At 47.4% G+C, this 17,727-nt stretch overlaps 1 protein-coding gene across 5 annotated transcripts in view; it reads right to left on the minus strand.

Moving 5' to 3' along the window:
- The window catches only part of dysf (dysferlin, limb girdle muscular dystrophy 2B (autosomal recessive)), a 296,195-nt gene that overhangs the window by 77,814 nt on the left and 200,654 nt on the right, over positions 1-17,727 (minus strand). For all 5 annotated transcript variants that reach the window (XM_059650606.1, XM_059650615.1, XM_059650610.1 and 2 more), the window contains 3 exons: positions 9,172-9,353; positions 3,464-3,604; positions 637-666 (listed from right to left, as the gene is read on the minus strand). In XM_059650606.1, coding sequence (XP_059506589.1) covers positions 637-666; positions 3,464-3,604; positions 9,172-9,353 — 353 coding nt within the window. The remainder of the gene's footprint in view (positions 1-636; positions 667-3,463; positions 3,605-9,171; positions 9,354-17,727) is intronic.

Raw genomic sequence — 17,727 nt, forward strand, 5'->3', positions numbered from 1 at the left:
TGAGCTGCACAGCAGAGCGACGACAGTCGAACGCACTGTCTCACTTCCGCTGCTCTGCTGCACATTGTCCCTCAGGTGACCGCCTTGACCAAGCCCCAACATCTCGAGACCTCCCCTTCAGGAAACTTCTCCAGTTACCAGCCATTCAGCTAAATAGGAAATGACAGAAGAAAGACCCTGTGTATCGCTGTTATTGTTGGAAGCCGAAGGAGAGAGAGCAGAGGAACGGGAGATGTCGGGGGACAGAAGCAGAGCCTGCACTTCTGAGGGGTATGGAATAAAACAATAGGCTCTTCAACTTGGAAATAATTGAGATGTTAATATTCTTTTGCAAGAAAAACGGATTGCAATTCTTCAGCTTTGGAACAAAAGAGAGGATCTGTAACTAACCCTGTGCTGTCCCCGTCCTGAAAGTGTTTGATGGACACAGTGTAGAGGGAACTTTACTCTGTATCTAACCCTGTGCTGTCCCTGTGCTGGTTGTGTTTGATGGGGGCAGTGTAGAGGGAAGTTTACTCTGTATCTAACACTGTGCTATACCTGTCCGTGGAGTGTTTAATGGGGGACAGTGTAGAGGGAGCTTTACTGTGGTACAGCATCAGTTTGTTGATGGGCAACATTCTCCTTTGATCATACCTTCACACCAGGAATACGATGCACTGTACGCTGTAAGACAAAGAAAACAAAAAACAATGAAATCAGATTCTCATCTGTATCCTACTCTTTAAGAAGACGGGGAAATTAGTGCTGGTTGTGGATTTTGTAACTTATACCCGATTTGTGTTCGTAGTGAACATCTTACAATGAGAGATTTAAAGTGATTTGCGAAGTTGACAAATGTAACATTAGAATGTGGCGGAGACAGGTACAATTGAGGCATTCGGGAAGTAAGGTTTTATAAACGGTAACAATGTGCTGGTTAAGGGGAAAGGGCAGGAGAAGTCAAAGACTCATTCAGAGGGCCAGTACAGACATGATGGGCCAAACAGTCGCCATGTGATTTTGCGAGGAAAGGTTTCCCTTCAGGAGACAGCTTTGTAAGTTGGGGATTGAGGAAACAGGCTAAGGAGCTGCCCGAGGATTAGCAACGGGAAATCTTGTCGTGTGCACAAACATAACCATGCCCACTGACACCTCGACAATATCCAGGCTGGGCCAACAAGTGGCAATCAGCATTCAGGCCCCTCATGTACCAAACTATGCCTTCTCCAATAAGAGACAGTCTTGATATCCCTTGATATTCAATGGCACTATCTTCATTGAACCCCCATTATCAAAATCCTGGGATAACAATGACCAGAAACTGAACTAGATTCTCCAATAAACACCAGAGCCAGGCCAGATACTAGGAATCCTGCAGCAAGTAACTCTCCTCCTGACTCCCCAAAGCCTGCCCACCATCTGCAAGGCACAAGTTAGGAGTGTGATGGAATACTCCCCACTTGCCTGGATGGGGGCAGCCCCAACAACACTCAAGAAGCTCAACACCATCCAGGACAAAGCAGCCGCTTGATTAGCATCACATCCACAAGCATCCACTCCCTCCACCACCGACGCTCAGGAGCAGCAGTGTGTACTATCTACAAGATACACTGCAGAAACTCACCAAAGATCCTCAGGCAGCACCTTCATGGCCTGCTGTGTTCATCCAGCTCCACACCTTGTTATCTCGGATTCTCCAGCATCTGCAGTTCCCATTATCTCAGATACAACCTTCCAAACCCACAACCACTTCCATCGAGAAGGACAAGGGCAGCAGATACATGGGAACATCACCCCCTGCAAGTTCTCCTCCGAGCCACTCACCATCCTGACTTGGAAATATATTGCTCTTCCTTCACTTTCGCTGGGTCAAAATCCTGGAATTCCGTCCCTAAGGCCATTGTGGGTCAACCCACAGCAGGAGGACTGCAGTGGTTCAGGAAAGCAGCTCACCCCCACCTTCTCAAGGGGCAATTAGGGATGGGGCAATAAATGTTGGCCCAGCCATGGACACCCATGCCATGGAAATGAATAAAAATTATCTTGAGTTGCATTCAGAACCATCATGGAATTCTTACCTTGGCAAAAATGGCAGCCACAATTCGGATATGCCAGGGCAGATGTTGTAAGTACCAGGAGCCATGATGTGGAGGTGCTGGTGTTGGGCCAGGATGGACAAAGTCAGAAATCACACAACACCACATTATAGACCAACAGGTTTATTTGGAATCACACAAGGTTTCAGAGCGCAGCCCCTTTGTCAGGTGCAGAGAGAGAGCAGGGCACACAGACACAGAGGTTATAGGCAGAGAGATCAAGGGCAGAGAGTCAAAAGACCATACAACTGATGTGAGTGCACTGCCAGGCTGATAAGTCTCTGCAGGTGACCAGGAGTGTTAGACGGTGTGGAAAGTGTTTATAAAGTCAATATCAGCACTGGGCTGTCATGACGACCAGGGAGAGCCACAGGAATATACAAAAGGGTGAGGCACTGAATTGTTGGTGTGAGGCTTTGTTCAGAATCTGTCTCAGCATTTTAGCCTGGAATCAGGCTGGTTTTATTCCCAAAGCTGGAATTTATGAGATAAACACACACACACACAGACACGCAGACACACACACAGACACAAGCACACACACAGACATACACACACACACACAAGCAGATACACAGATACATGCACACACACACACACACACGGACAGACAGACACACACACACACACACACACACACACACACACACACACACACACACACACACACACACACACACCTCCTACCTACTAACCTCTTCCCGCCCCCTCGACCTGTCATTTTCCCTTGACGGACCAATCCCCTCCCTAACTCCCCACTTACACTCACCTCTACTGGCTCCATCCCCGCCTCTTTGACCTGTCTGTCCCCTCTCCACCTATCTTCTCCTCTATCCATCTTCTATCCGCCTCCCCGTCTCTCCCTATTTATTTCAGATCCTCCTTCCCTTCCCCCATTTCTGAAGAAGGTTCCAGACCTGAAACGCCAGCCTTCCTGCTCCTGAGATGCTGCTTGGCCTGCTGTGTCCATCCAGCTCCACACCTTGTTATCTCGGATTCTCCACTCACACCAGTTTTGTGGTCTTTTGATCTCTCTGCCTATAAACTCTGTCTCTGTGTGCCCTGCTCTCTCACTGCGCCTGATGGAGGGGCTGCTCTTCGAAAGCTTGTGTGATTCCAAATAAACCATAACCTGGTGTTGTGTGATATAAACAGAGCGGACTTCCCACTGCACAGGGGAGAGGAAGAATTGGAAGATAATTTTGCAACTCCTAGGCCAAAGCAAAATGGTGATAACTGAGCTCTAACACACTGTAAGGGTTCTTTTCTAATGATGCCCCTGTGAAATGTCATGAAACATGCATTCTTGTGTTGAATCACGGTGTTAAAGCTACATTTTGGTGCACGTCTGGAGTTAAGGCTGTTTGATTTTATGTTTCACGTACCTTCTCTCGTGGAATGAGCTCAAAGGCAGCCAGAAGTTCCCCTGCATTTCTGTTGCCCCTTCTCACTGGGTACCACGCCAACTTTGGAGAGGCTTCAAGAGATGGTCTGCAGATACATCGCCCCATAAACTCATCAGCTCCCTGGGGTCAGAGAGAGAGAAGGAGAGAGAGAGAAAAGGGGAATAAACATATTCATCCATCTGCCCAATCTGTTCATCCTTTCATTCTAAGAATATAGGAACAGGAGCTGGCCATTCAGCCCCTCGAGTCTGTTCCACTGAGATAATGACTGATATTTGGCCAAATGCCACATACATACGTTTGACATATCCCTTTAGTTTTCAAAGCGATCTCAGATTTAAAATTAACAACTAATCCAAGATCCATTGCCATTTATGGAAGAGCGTTCAAAACCTCTCCAACCCTATCGATGTAGAAATGTTTCCTAACATCTCTCCTGATTGGTCTGTCCCTCATTCTAGAATCCCCACCCAGTGGGAATAGTTTATCGTTATCGACCCTGCCTTCTCCTATTAACATCGTGAAGGCTAAGAATATATCACCCCTTAGCCTTCTAAATTGTAGAGAAAACAGGCCTACTTTGCATAATCTCACCACATAACGTAACCCCCTTAAGTTCAGGGATCATTCCTGCAAGATAATAAAATGTGAGGCTGGATGAACACAGCAGGCCAAGCAGCTCTCTGATGAAGGGTCTAGGCCCGAAACGTCAGCTTTTGTGCTCCTGAGATGCTGCTTGGCCTGCTGTGTTCATCCAGCCTCACATTTTATTATCTTGGATTCTCCAGCATCTGCAGTTCCCATTATCTCTGATATCATTCCTGCAAACCTGCATTGTACTCCCTCCAAAGCCGACCTATCCTTCCTCAGGTGTGGTGCCCTAATCTGCTCACAGTACTCCAGGTGGGGTCGGGTCTATCCAAGGTTTTGTATAAATGCAGCATTGCGTCTGCACCCTTGTACTCCAGTCCTTGAGATATAAAGACCAGCATTTCTAGATTATTTTCTGCACCTGATTGTGACATTTTAAAGAGCTGTGTATCTGAACCCCCAAATCTTGTTGGATATCCACTGTATTTAACTTTGTACCACTAGAAAGTACCCTGATCTATCCTTTTCCTATCTGCTGGAGCAGCGCAAAGGGAGCGGGTCCTGGAGCAGAACGACAGGAGTGAGTCCTGGAGCAGAACGACAGGAGCGAGTCCTGGAGCAGCGCGAGGGGAGCGAGTCCTGGAGCAGCGTGAGGGGAGCGAGTCCTGGAGCAGAACGATGGGAGTGAGTCCGGGAGCAGAACGACGGGAGCGAGTCCTGGAGCAGCGTGAGGGGAGCGAGTCCTGGAGCAGAACGACAGGAGCAAGTCCTGGAGCAGCACGAGAGGAGTGAGTCCTGGAGCAGAATGACGGGAGCGAGTCCTGGAGCAGCGCGAGGGGAGCGAGTCCTGGAGCAGAACGACAGGAGTGAGTCCTGGAGCAGAACCACGGGAGCGAGTCCTGGAGCAGCACGAGGGGACCGAGTCCTGGAGCAGCGCGAGGGGAGCGAGTCCTGGAGCAGAACGACGGGAGCGAGTCCTGGAGCAGAACGACGGGAGCGAGTCCGGGAGCAGAACGACGGGAGCGAGTCCTGGAGCAGCGCGAGGGGAGCGAGTCCTGGAGCAGAACGACAGGAGTGAGTCCTGGAGCAGAATGACGGGAGCGAGTCCTGGGGTAGCACGAGGGGAGCGAGTCCTGCAGCAGAACGACGGGAGCGAGTCCTGGAGCAGCGCGAGGGGACCGAGTCCTGGAGCAGAACAATGGGGGCAAGTCCTGGAGCAGAACGACGGGAGCGAGTCCTTGGGCAGTGCAAGGGGAGTGAGTCCTGGAGCAGAACGACGGGAGCGAGTCCTGGAGCAGCGCAAGGGGAGTGAGTCCTGGAGCAGAACGACGGGAGCGAGTCCTGGAGCTGCGAAAGGGGAGCGAGTCCTGGAGCTGCGAAAGGGGAGCGAGTCCTGGAGCAATGCGAGGGGAGCAAGTTCTGGATCTGACCTTGAAGCAGCTGAGTGCCAGTATGGAGCACACTGGAATTTTGGAGCAGAGTGGGCTTCAGCTGTTGGAATGGGTCCTGGTGTGGGTGGGGCGTCAGGCCCTGTGTTACAACATAATGTGTATTTGCAATTTTTTACACGGCTGTAATGTCAATCCTTTAACAATTATTTTGAAGCTCTGTAAAGGAATGCAACCACTTTGTATTCCTGTGCCGTGTTGAAGATTCGTTCCTGTACCTGCAGTTACGCTTGTACCCGAGATATCACCATAAGGGGTGCACATTGTAAAGACTTTTCGCTTCACTTCTACAACAGAGTACACATGAAAATGAAGAATATTCCATATTCCATTCTACAAAACGTCCTGCTACATGGCACCATACCAAACGCTTCTGAAAGTCCAAATCTACAACATTCACAGCACTGCCCTCATCCACTATCTGTGTCATCTCATCCAAGAACTCCATTAAATTTATCTGAAATGACCTGCTCTGAACAAAGCCATGTTGGCTGCTTAGTTTTAAGTTATTTTTCTCAAAGTGTACATTTACCTTATGAAGTATTACGGCTTCCATCAGTTTTCTGATTATTGATATCGGTCATTTCCTGGGTTTTCTTTTTGACCCTTTCTTAAACACTAGTTAAAACATTTGCAATCTTCCAAACCCCTGGGATGTTGGGCGGGTCTGGAATATTTCTGTCAACCACTCCACAATCTGCTCCCTTAACTCTCTCAGCAATCACAGATGCATCCTATTTGGGCCTGGCAATTTCTCTCGCTGGAGTTCTACCTGCTTTTTTAAAGCACCTCCTTTATTTATCATTGTGCTGCTTAGTTGCTCAATGCCTACATTCTCACCGGTTGCCACCATGTTCTGATTTGGGAATATTAGACCAGGAAGCAAACTGTCCCTTTGTGAACTCATTATTTTGATGATTCCCCATCATTGTCCAAGAGATCCAAGGTCATGGATACACAGGAAGGCATTATGGACAGGTCCCCCTCCGAATCACTCACCATCCTGACTTGGAAATGTATCGCCGTTCCTTCACTGTCGCTGGGTACAAATCCTGGGATTCCCTCCATCAGGACATTGTGGGTCAACCCACAGCACATGGACTGCAGGAAGGCAGTTCTCCATCACCTCTTCAAGGGGCAACTTGGGATGGGCAAGAAGTGGTGGCCCAGCTAGTAACTGATGCATCTCCTGGTGAATGCATGGTTCATTGAACTCTAAAGAGTCCTCCAGCTGTGATCCAACCAGTGCTCTGCACCAGGGTGAAAGAAGAAAGCTAATACTTATCATTGGCTCCATTGACTTTTCCATGCATTCCCCTAATTCCGCTGTCAGCCTCTGGATGAGTGACTGGGAAATTCCTCTCACACCAGGGAGGTAATATATTATTTCACTGTTGACACATGCACCGCGCTCCAGGCCCGCTCGAAGCTGTCTCAGTGTCGGGCTATAACCTGCGCTTTACCGACACTGTGGTCCCATCAAAAGGAATGCTGAGACCATGGCCAACCCTCACTCGGTAAACACTCTGTGGTGGGGAATTTGTAAAATGCAGAGAAATAACATGCAGATCTTTGCTTCAAGAAATTCTTCCATGAAGCAAGTGGTTACACATTGGTGCCAATTCCCCGAAATACTAAAAAAATACAAAGGTTGAGATTCCAGAATTTACATTCATTGGCTGGGATGCCACAAAAATATTTATAACAGCTGATCCAATGTTGTTGTAGATTGGTAATTCCAGGATTTTGATCCAGCGACAATGAAGGAACAGCAATAAGACCTTATAATAGGAGGTTTAGAGGGATATGGGTCAAATACAGGAAAGTGGGACTGGTTCAGTTTGGGAAACTTGGTCAGCATTGGTGTGTTGGGCTGAAGGGCCTGTTTCTGCGCAGTATGACTATATGACTATGAATCTATGGTGCATTTCCAAGTCAGGATGGTGGGTGACTTGGAGGGGAGCTTGCAGGGTGTGATATTCCCGTGTATCTGCTGCCCTTGTCCTTCTAGATGGAAGTGGTCGTGGGTTTGGAAGGTGCTGTCTGAGGATCTTTGGTGAATTTCTGCAGCGCATCTTGTAGATAGTACACACTGCTGCTACTGAGTGTCGGTGGGGGAGGGAGTGGATACTTGTGGGTGTGGTGCCAATCAAGTGTTTTGACCTGGATGGTGTCATGCTTCTTGAGTGTATTCCACTGTACCACCACCTCTGCAGAGAAAGTACTCAACCAAGAATGGTAATGGTGCCTTGGGTCATTGTTTGTCAAGTGTGATTGTGCGATTACAACTGTGTCATGGTGTTCCTCAATGATCTGAGAGATAGCTCTCCAATTTTTGGCATAGCTGTCGTATCAATGTTGCTCAGCATTTTCAGAGGGGAGCTGAGATGCAACCACAATAGAGAAGGCAATGGCCTAGCGCTGTTATCATTGCACTATTAATCCAGAGACCCAGGCAATGTCCTGGGGGTCCAGGTTCAAATCCTGCCAGGGCAGATGGTGGAATTTGAAATTGATTAAAATCTGGAATTTAAAGTCACATGATGACCATGGAAGGGAAATTGCCATCCTTACCTGGGTCTGGCCTGCGTGTGACTCCAGACCCACAGCAACTGCCCTCTGGGTGATTGGAGACAGGAAATCATCCTGTGAGGGAATTAGAAGTGTTATGGGTCTGGAGCCACGTATAGGCCAGACCAGGAAAGCAAGGTGGATTACTTACTCAAAAGGTCATTACTGATCCAGATGGGTTTTCACAACAATCGATCATGGTCACCTTTAACCAAGCCTTTTGTTGAATTCTGTTCTGATGAAGGGTCACTTGACACAAAGCTTTAACTCTGTTTCTCTTTCCACAGATGCTGCCAGCCATTCTTTCCAGCATTCTCTTTGTTTGTTTCAGATTTCCAGGATCCACTGTTGCTTGTTTTATTTCAGTGTCAGAAATTGTGGCGTTTGATTTCCAGGCCTCTGAGCTTGCGAGATGCCACAGGTTTCAGGGATAAGGAATCTCACTTGTGAGGACAGATTGGAGAAGTTGGAATTGTTTTCATTGGACAGGAGAAAGCGAAGAGGAGATTTGATTTGACGGAAGTTTTCAAGACCATGAGGGGTACAGACAGAAGGTTGGAGGACCTGATGCAGTAAAACTGGCTCTTCTTCTGTTCTAATGTAACAGTCTGAAGTGCCTGAAGGGTCTTCATCATCACAGAATCCCTACAGTGTGGAAACGGGCCCTTCTGCCCAACAAGTCCATACCAACCCTCAGGGCGTCCACCCAGACCCATCCCCCTATAACCCACTGAATTTACACAACACTACGGTCAATTTAGCACAGCCAACCCACCCATCCTGCACATCTTTGGGCTGTGGGAGGAAACCGCAGCACCTGCAGGAACCCCACACAGACACGGGGAGATTGTGCAAACTCCACACAGACCGTCGCCCGAGGCTGGGATCGAACCCAGGCCCCTGGCGTGTGAGGCAGCATTGCTAACCACTGAGCCACCATGCCGCCCCAAAATCCAGGGAGTTGAGCTTCCATTAAGCACCGTGAGCCTTCACCTGTAGCTGTGTAACAAGCCAAACGAATTAGGTCAGTTTCAATGTGGTATGAGCAATGTAAATACTGCTGATCATCGGACTTACATAGGTGTCATGGTCATACAATTCAACCACAATGTTGGGAGGAGTGTTGGTGGTGATGTTGGATTCACTGAAAATCTCCACTTCATGGAAGATGAGTGTCTGGTCCCAGGTGGGGTTCAAGGTGCTTTTCATCGTGACAGTCGCTTGGCTTTGGTGCAGGAATGAGACGATAGCGTATGGGTCTGTAACGAGAAGATAAACAGCCGGGCAAGTTTAAGTGAGGAACCATTAACCCAATCAATCAGAGTTGGCACAAAATGAGTTTTGCTTAATCCATGCATGGGAGGCAGGGGCGCTGCTGACCAGGCTGGCATTTATTATCTATCCCTGGTTGCCCACGAGAAGGTGGCAGTGAACTGGCTGAGAAATGTAGGAACATGACAGAAACCCAGAACAGCAGGAGGAGGCCATTCAGCCCTTCGAGCCTACTCCACCATTCTTTACGATCATGGCTGATTGTCCAACTCAACAGCCTCATCCCGCTTTCTCCCCATAACCTTTGATCCCAATCACCTCAAGTGCTATATTTAGTCACCTCTTGAATATATTCAATGTTTTGGCATCAACTGCTTCCTGTGGTAATGAATTCCACAGGCTCACCACTCTGTGGGTGAAGAATTATCTCCTCATCTCCATCCTACATGGTCCACCCTCAATCCTCAGGCTATCCATCAGGAACCCACCATCAGGAACATCCTCCCTGCATCTACCCTGTCCAGTCCTGTTAGAATTTTATAAGTCTCTGTGAGATCCCCCCCTTATTCATCTGAACTCAAGCGAAATTAGTCTTAATCTCGTCAACCTCTCCTCATACATCAGACCCGCCATCCCCGGAACCTGCCTGGTAAACATTCACTGCACTCCCTCAAGAGCAAGAGCATCCTTCCTCAGAAAAGGAGACCGAAACTGCACATAATATTCCAGGTGTGGTCTCACTAAGGCCCTGTATAACCGCAACAACACATCCCTGCTCCTGTACTCAAAACCTCTCACAATGAAGGCCAACATACCATTTGCCTTCTTTACCACCTGCTGCACCTGCATGCTTACCTTCAGCAACTGGTGCACAAGGACACCCAGGACCCACTTCACACTCCTCTCTCTCAACTTATAGCCACTCAGGTAAAAATCTGCCTTTTTATATTTGCTTCCAAAGTGAATAATCTCACTTGAGCACGGCTAAGGTCACGGAGGACTGGAGAATTGCTAATGTTGTCCCCTTGTTTAAGAAGGGCAGCAAGCATAATCCAGGTAATTATCGACCGGTGAGCCTGATGTCAGTGGTGGGGAATCTGCTAAGAAGATACTGAGGGATAGGATCTATTTACATTTGGAAGAAGATGGGCTTATTAGTGATAGGCAACATGGGTTTGTGCAGGGAAGGTCATGTTTTACCCACTTGATAGAAGTCCTTGAGGAAGTGACAAAGTCCCCACCCACCTGCAAACTTGGAGATGATACATTTTGCTTCCTCGCCCAAATCATTAATATTTATTGTGAAAAGCTGGGGTCCCATGACTGATCCCTATTGTGCTCCACTAGTAACTGCCTGCCAATTTGAAAAGGACCCATTAATTCCTACTGTATCAGTGATAATGGGAACTGCAGATGATGGAGAATCCAAGATAACAAAGTGTGGAGCTGGATGAACACAGCAGGCCCAGCAGCATCTCAGGAGCACAAAAGCTGATGTTTCGGGCCTAGACCCTTCTCTGATGAAGGGTCTAGGCACAAAACGTCAGCTTTTGTGCTCCTGAGATGCTGCTTGGCCTGCTGTGTTCATCCAGCTCCACACTTTGTTATCTCACCATTAATTCTTAGTCTTTGTTTCCACTCTGCCAACCAGTTTCCTACCCATCTCAGTACACTTCCCCCCAATCCCTTGCGCTTTAATCTTGCACAATATATGGGACTTTGTCAAATGCTTTCTGAAAGTCCAGGTGTACCACATTGACTGGCATCCCCGTTGTTAACTTTTTACTTTATTTATTAATGAGGGCATTGCTGGCTAGGTGCCAGAAAATGCCAAAAAACCCAAGTTGGATGGGACGGTGGACTGTGACAAGGACGTTTTCAACAGGTTGGGTGAGTAGGCATATCAATGGCAGTCACCGACATTGCTGTGGGTCTGGAGTCTCATGTAGACCAGACTAGGTAAGGATGGCAGCTTCCTTCCTGAAAGTGATGCACATGGGGTTTTCCCAACAATTGACAATGGATTCATGGTCATCATTAGATTCTTAATTCCTGACATTTTATTGAATTCAAATTCCACCATCTGCCATGGCAGGATTTGAACCCAGGCCCCCGAAACATTATATGGGTCTCTGGATTTACAGTCCAGCAATAATACCACTAGGCCGTCACTCATCCTACAGTTGCATGTCTACTCATTACATCTTCATAGAATTCCGACAGAATTGTCAAGCATGACTTCCCCTTCATGCTGACTCGGTCTGATCCAGGCACTGCTTTCTAAATGCTCTGTTATAAAGTTTTTGATAATGGCTTCAAGAATTTTCCCCAGTACCGACGTTCGGCTTACTGGTCTATAATTCCCTGTCTTCTCTTTCCCTCCCTTTGTGAATACTGGAGTGACATTAGCCACCCTACAATCTGCAGGGACTGTTCCAGAGTCTATAGGATCCTGGCCTTCTTGAACCACTGCAGCCCATTGGATGCAGATTGACCCACAATACCATTGGGGAAAGAAATATTATTCGATTCATTTTACATACTTCTATTAATTGTTAATTATCCGGCTTCTGTAACAGAGTCGTGACTGTTTTGGGCGGGGGGGCGGGGTCTATACACTGTTTCACATATAGCTTCCCCCTACCCACCACCCCCCTGACAAATGGACACTCTATCATCCAAACCCAGATCATCTCTCACACTGTCCTCATTTCATCGTTTATTAACAGTGTCACCCTTCCACCTTTCCAATCCCTCTTGTCTCGCCGAAAGTTAAAATATTCCTGAATTTTATGTCGCCAGTTTTAATCTCCTCATAACCATGATTCTGTAATGGCTATGAAATCATATTCGACACCCCCTCCCACTTCCTGGGTGACATGTCTATCCTGGGCCTCTTCCAGTGTCACAATGACACCACACACAAACTGGAGGAAAAGCACCTCACGTTCCGTCTCGAGATCTTAGAGCCCAATAGCCTAAACATGGAATTCACCAGTTTTAAAATATCCCCAGCCCTGGCCTCATCCCATGCAAGCCCTCCCTCCCATCCCTGCCTCCTTAACGTGTCCATCTTCTCTCCCAGGTATCCATCCCCACCCTTCCCACTGACCATCCCCACCACCTCTACCTGCATCCACCTATCACTATCCCACCTATGTTAGCCACCCTTACCTCCATCTCTCTGTTGACTTCCCAGCTCCCTTCCTCCTCCCCAGTCCTGAAGAAGGGTCCCAACCCATCAACGCTCCAGCTCCTCTGATGCTACCTGACCTGCTGTGTTCCTCCAGCTCCACGCTGTATTGAATGAGATCATATTCATTTCGCTCAATTTGCACTATCAATTTGTCTATCTTGTTCTGAATGCTTCATGCATTAAGGTACAAAGACTTTAAGTTTATTCCATTACTTTCCTCACACTTTTAGGGTCCCTTGATGCAATATGACATTAACACACTTCATCATGACCTTTCCTCATAACCTAAATCACTAACGCACAATCCTGCCTCCTCCTTTATCTTGGATTTTCTTATTTTCCATGCAACTGAACCCACCCTGCCCTCCAAATATTTAGTCCTTAGCCCTATTAGTACGGCCTTAGTTTGGTGATTTTTCAGGACTCTGGTCCCAGCGATGATTCAGATAGATTCGGATTGGCTAACCAACAGAAAGCAGGTTGTCATGATCAACAGATTATTCTCTAGTTCAGTCCCCTTACTTGTGGAAGCATGTAGCTGCATTGGACAAAGTTCAGAGAAGGTTCACAGGATTGATTCCAGAGGTGAAGGGGTTGTTTTGAGGAGAAAGTTCAGGCTTATAATCACTCGAGTTTAGAAGGATGAGAAGAGGCTCAACTGAGGAACAGAGATGGTGAAGGGGATTGACAAAAATCAAAGTAGAGAGGATGTTTAAGTTAATTCTTTTTTAAAGTCCATTCACAGGATGAGGGTGTTGCTAAACAGGCAGCATTTATTGCCCCACCCCTAATTTCCCAGAGGGCAGTTTAGAGTCAATCACATTGCTGTGGGTCTGGAGTCACATGTAGACCAGAGCAGGTAAGGATGGCAGTTTCTTTCTCTAAGGAACATTAGTAAACCAGATGGGTTTTTGCCGATATGATTTCAGAGTCATCATTAGACTCATAACTTCAGATTTTTATTGAATTCAATTCTGCCAACTGCCGTGGCAAGATTAAAACCCAGGTCCCTGGAATATTTCTTGGGTCTCTGGATGAAAAGTCCAGTTGTAATTCCACTAGGCCACTTTCTCCCCTCAGTGGTGGAAGGATTTATAAATTGAGATTGAAATTGTTTGTGGGTTCTTTGGCCATCTACAGTGGGACTTGAATGCAGAGTTTCCAGGTCAGAGCATCTACTGCCCTTCAAGACCTCTCTGATCAGAGGTGGTAACCCCATTATCCCAGAGAGTAATCCAGTCAACTCTGGGCTGCAATGGGTCCAAAGCAGGTATATCCTCCCTCAAATATGGACAGCACATTATGCATAGAATGTCAGCTGTGGTCTCACCAAATCCCTGATCAAATGTAGTAAAACTCTCTTATATTTGTACTGCAACCTACTTGTATAAAGAACAACTGGCCATTGGTTCTCTGAGCTACCTGCTGAGCCTGCATGCTTCTTTATCTGTTCCTCGAGTGAACATACACCCGCAAAAACAGTCTGTTTTTCTCTTCCTACGACCAAAGTGAATGACCTCACACTCAGCCAAAATGTCTCATTAGTACTCACTTACAGAGTCACAAAGCTGTACAACACAAGAAACTGACCCTTTCAGTCCAATGTCCATGTAAACCAGATATCCTGAATTAATCTAGCCCCTTTTGCCAGCATTTGGCCCATATCCCTTTAAACCCTTCCTGTGCATGCCCCCTCATGATTTTATAACCCTCCATAATTTCAAGTCTGTTTAGGTCTTCACTAAACACTTGACCTGTCTAGACCTCTTTGCATTTTCTCTGTATCCCTCTCAGAGCTTACACTTCCACCAAGCTTTGTATCAGTCACCTTTGATACATTGGGCTTCACACCTAAACGGTTAAGTTAGATTGTAAAAAAGCAGAGGCCTATGCATTGATCATAGGACTGGGATCAGGGATATCTGTCATACATGTGAGTTCAGACCCACAGCGACGTGTTTGGCTTTCAACAGCTCGGTGAAATGGCCTGAACAAACCACTCTGTTCAAGGGAAATTACTGATGGGTAATGAATGCTCATCCCCTGAAAGGAGGCAGTGATAGAAATAAAGTGGAATGTGTGTGTCTATTGAAAGTAGACACTAAACGGCCTTGGGAATGATGTCCGGGAGCTCTCATAGGGTACTGATAGAAGTAAACGGGCCAATCACCGTCTAATCTCTCTGTTCAATTTCCTGTCCTCCTACCCACTGCCCCCCACCACCCCCCCACACCCGTGCGATGGGTGCTGGTGCGTACAAAACATGCTGCCCCATTGTCCGCTGGCCACCTGCAGCTCCCTCCCCCGTTTCAACCCACCCCCACCACAACGGGGTGGGATGGGGGGGTGATGGACGTTTATCTGAGGGGGATTAATTCTCACGGATAGAGTGGGGGAGGCAACTGCACAAGGACCAAATCTGGTCTGTCTTAGGTAAGGAGCAATGGCAGTCAGGTAGCTCGGTTGATTGGACAGCTGCTTGGCGATGCACAGTAATGCCTATGGCACGGGGTTCAATTCTCACACCGTCTGTGGTTACTTACCACGGGGCTCCCAACCTCTCATACAGCCATACAGCCCAGAAACAGACCCTTCAGTCCAACCAGTCCATGCTGACCATAATTCCAAACTAAAATAGCTGCTCCTGGCTCATATCCCTCCAAACCCTTCCTATTCGTGCTTTTAAATATTATAACTGTAGCCATGTCGACCACTTCCTCAGGAAGTTCACTCCACCACGTGAACCACCCTCCGTGTCAAAAAGTTTGTCCCTGGTGTCTCTTTTAAATCTCTCTCCTTTCACCTTAAAAATATGCCCCCAGCCTAAGCAAGAGACACTCCCCCCCCCCATTAACCCTGTCCATACACCTCCTTTTATGAACCTCTTTAATGTTGCCTCTCAGTCTCCTAAGCTCCAGTGAAGAGAGGCCTCTCGTTTTGTTGGAGGTGTGGTGACCCTCAGGCTAGGCGTCCATGTCTCTAATGAGAGAGGGCATCCCTCTTTTGGTCCTCTGGGTACTTGAGCCACTTTACGTTTACCAAAGAGCCAGCAGCAGGCTTGAAGGGCCCAACGGCCTCCTGCTGTGCTCTAAGATTCCCAAACGCGGGAAGACGCCGAGGGGGAGTTGTCGAAAATATGACAGAAAACCCACGGCAGAGGGAATCAAAATGAAAGGGAGACAAGGTGACAGGAGGTGTTAAGCTTAAGTCATCGACTGTTTCTTTTCATTTAAAAGTTAGGAATGATCTGTGGAAAAAAAAAGCCCTTTCTTTTTCCTGAGGTCATTAGGCTCCTGCTGCAAGAATTTCCAACGGTCCCCAGTTGGGCTACTTTTCACAATAAACAAGAATAAATATATCTATATATAAGAACTCTTGCTGGCAAGGGCTTCGGAAAGGATCCTGAATGTAACAGCTCGTACAGCAAGCTCTCAATCACTGTCACTCTCTATAAACCACCAGGAAGAAAAGAGACCTGTTTTTAAAAAAAAGAGGGCCTTCTATCCACAGCCAGCACAGCCTGACCTTTACAACCAACATCAAATCAAAGCTGCAACTGGGATTTTCCAGTTCGAAACTGGATTCCCCTGACTTCCTTCCCCCACAACCTCCCTCCTCCCTTCACTCCTTTTTCTCTGACTCTCTCTTTTGTTTTATTACTTTTCCCAGTGCAGCTGTACACTTTGCCTTGTTTCGGTGCTCAGAACGTTTCTGTCTGCAATTCTGCGTGCGCACGTGAGGACCACACACGTCCTGCGCGTTCCCTGTAAGCCTTCATTGAAAAAGGAAGAAGGGAGTAGAAATTGTGATCCCAAGGGGGAAACAACAAGCCCACTCCTGATCTTGAGCCTGATCTCCGGGTCATGGAGGAGCAAGTTTCGAGTTTCCAGTTCCTGAGCTAATTGACCATGCTGAGTCTCGCACAGGGGCACTGAGAAAGTGCTGAGAGTCAGATATTGGTCTTTCAGGAATAGGTGTGAGGGTTCGCCCTCTGGCTGGCAGAATTCCCTCGAATGTGGGGAGGCTATAGAAGGATTTGGACAGGTTAGGAGAGTGGGTGAAGAAGTGGCAGACAGAGTGCAATGTGGGAAAGTGTGAGGTCGTGCACTTTGGTAAGAAGAATAAAAGTTTGGATTGTTTTCTAAATGGGGAGAAAATTCAGAAATCTGAAGTACAAAGAGACTTGGGAGTTCCAGTCCAGGATTCTTTCGAGGTAAACTTGTAGGTTGAGTCAGTAGTTAGGAAGGAAAATATGCAATGTTGGTACTTATTTTGAGAGGACTCGAATATAAAAGCAGGGGTGTACTACTGAGGCTTTATCAGGCTCTGCTGACGCCACACTAGGAGTATTGTGTGCAGTTTTGGGCCCCATAACTCAGGGAGAATGTACTGGCCCTGGAACGGGTTCAGAGGAGGTTCATGAGAATGGTTCCAGGAATGAAAAGCTTAACATATGAGGAACACTTGAGGACTCTGGGAATATACATACTGGAGTTTAGAAGGATGAAGGGGGATCCAACTGAAACTTTCAGAACACTGTACGGCCTGGACAGAGTGGATGTTGGGAAGATGTTTCCATTGGTCGGAGAGTCCAGGAGGGCGCAGCCTTAGAATAAAGCGAAGGCCTTTTAGAACGGAGATAAGGAGAAACATCTTCAGCCAGAGAGTGGGGAATCTATGGAATTCACTGCCACAGAAGGCTGTGGGGGCAGGTCATTGGATACATTTAAGATGGAGATAGATAGGTTCTTGATTATCAAGGGGACCAAGGGTTACAGGGAGGAAGTGGGAGAATGGAGTTGAGGAACTTATCAACCATGATTGGATGGCGGAGCAGACTCGATTGGCCAAATGGCCTACTTTATGCTCCTATGTCTTGTGGTCTTATGGCCTTATGATATCACCAAAAAAAAATCACTGGGCCGGGCCGGGCCGGGGGAAGGGGGGTTGGCGTCGTGGAAAGTAAAAAGGCGATCTGATCAGGATTGTGTTATTAGGGTTATAGAGGGTTACAGCAGGGAAGCAGGCCCTATGACCGAAAGTGCCCACATTGCAACAAAGCAACTATTTGTGGGATCTTGCTGTGCACAAGTTAGCTCCTGTCCCACGTTGCAGCAGTGGTGCCACTCCAAGTGCTCCATTAATTGAAATGATGCAGGGCAATA

The sequence above is a fragment of the Stegostoma tigrinum genome, chromosome 1, assembly GCF_030684315.1.
Source record: "Stegostoma tigrinum isolate sSteTig4 chromosome 1, sSteTig4.hap1, whole genome shotgun sequence".
Lineage (NCBI taxonomy): Eukaryota > Metazoa > Chordata > Chondrichthyes > Orectolobiformes > Stegostomatidae > Stegostoma > Stegostoma tigrinum.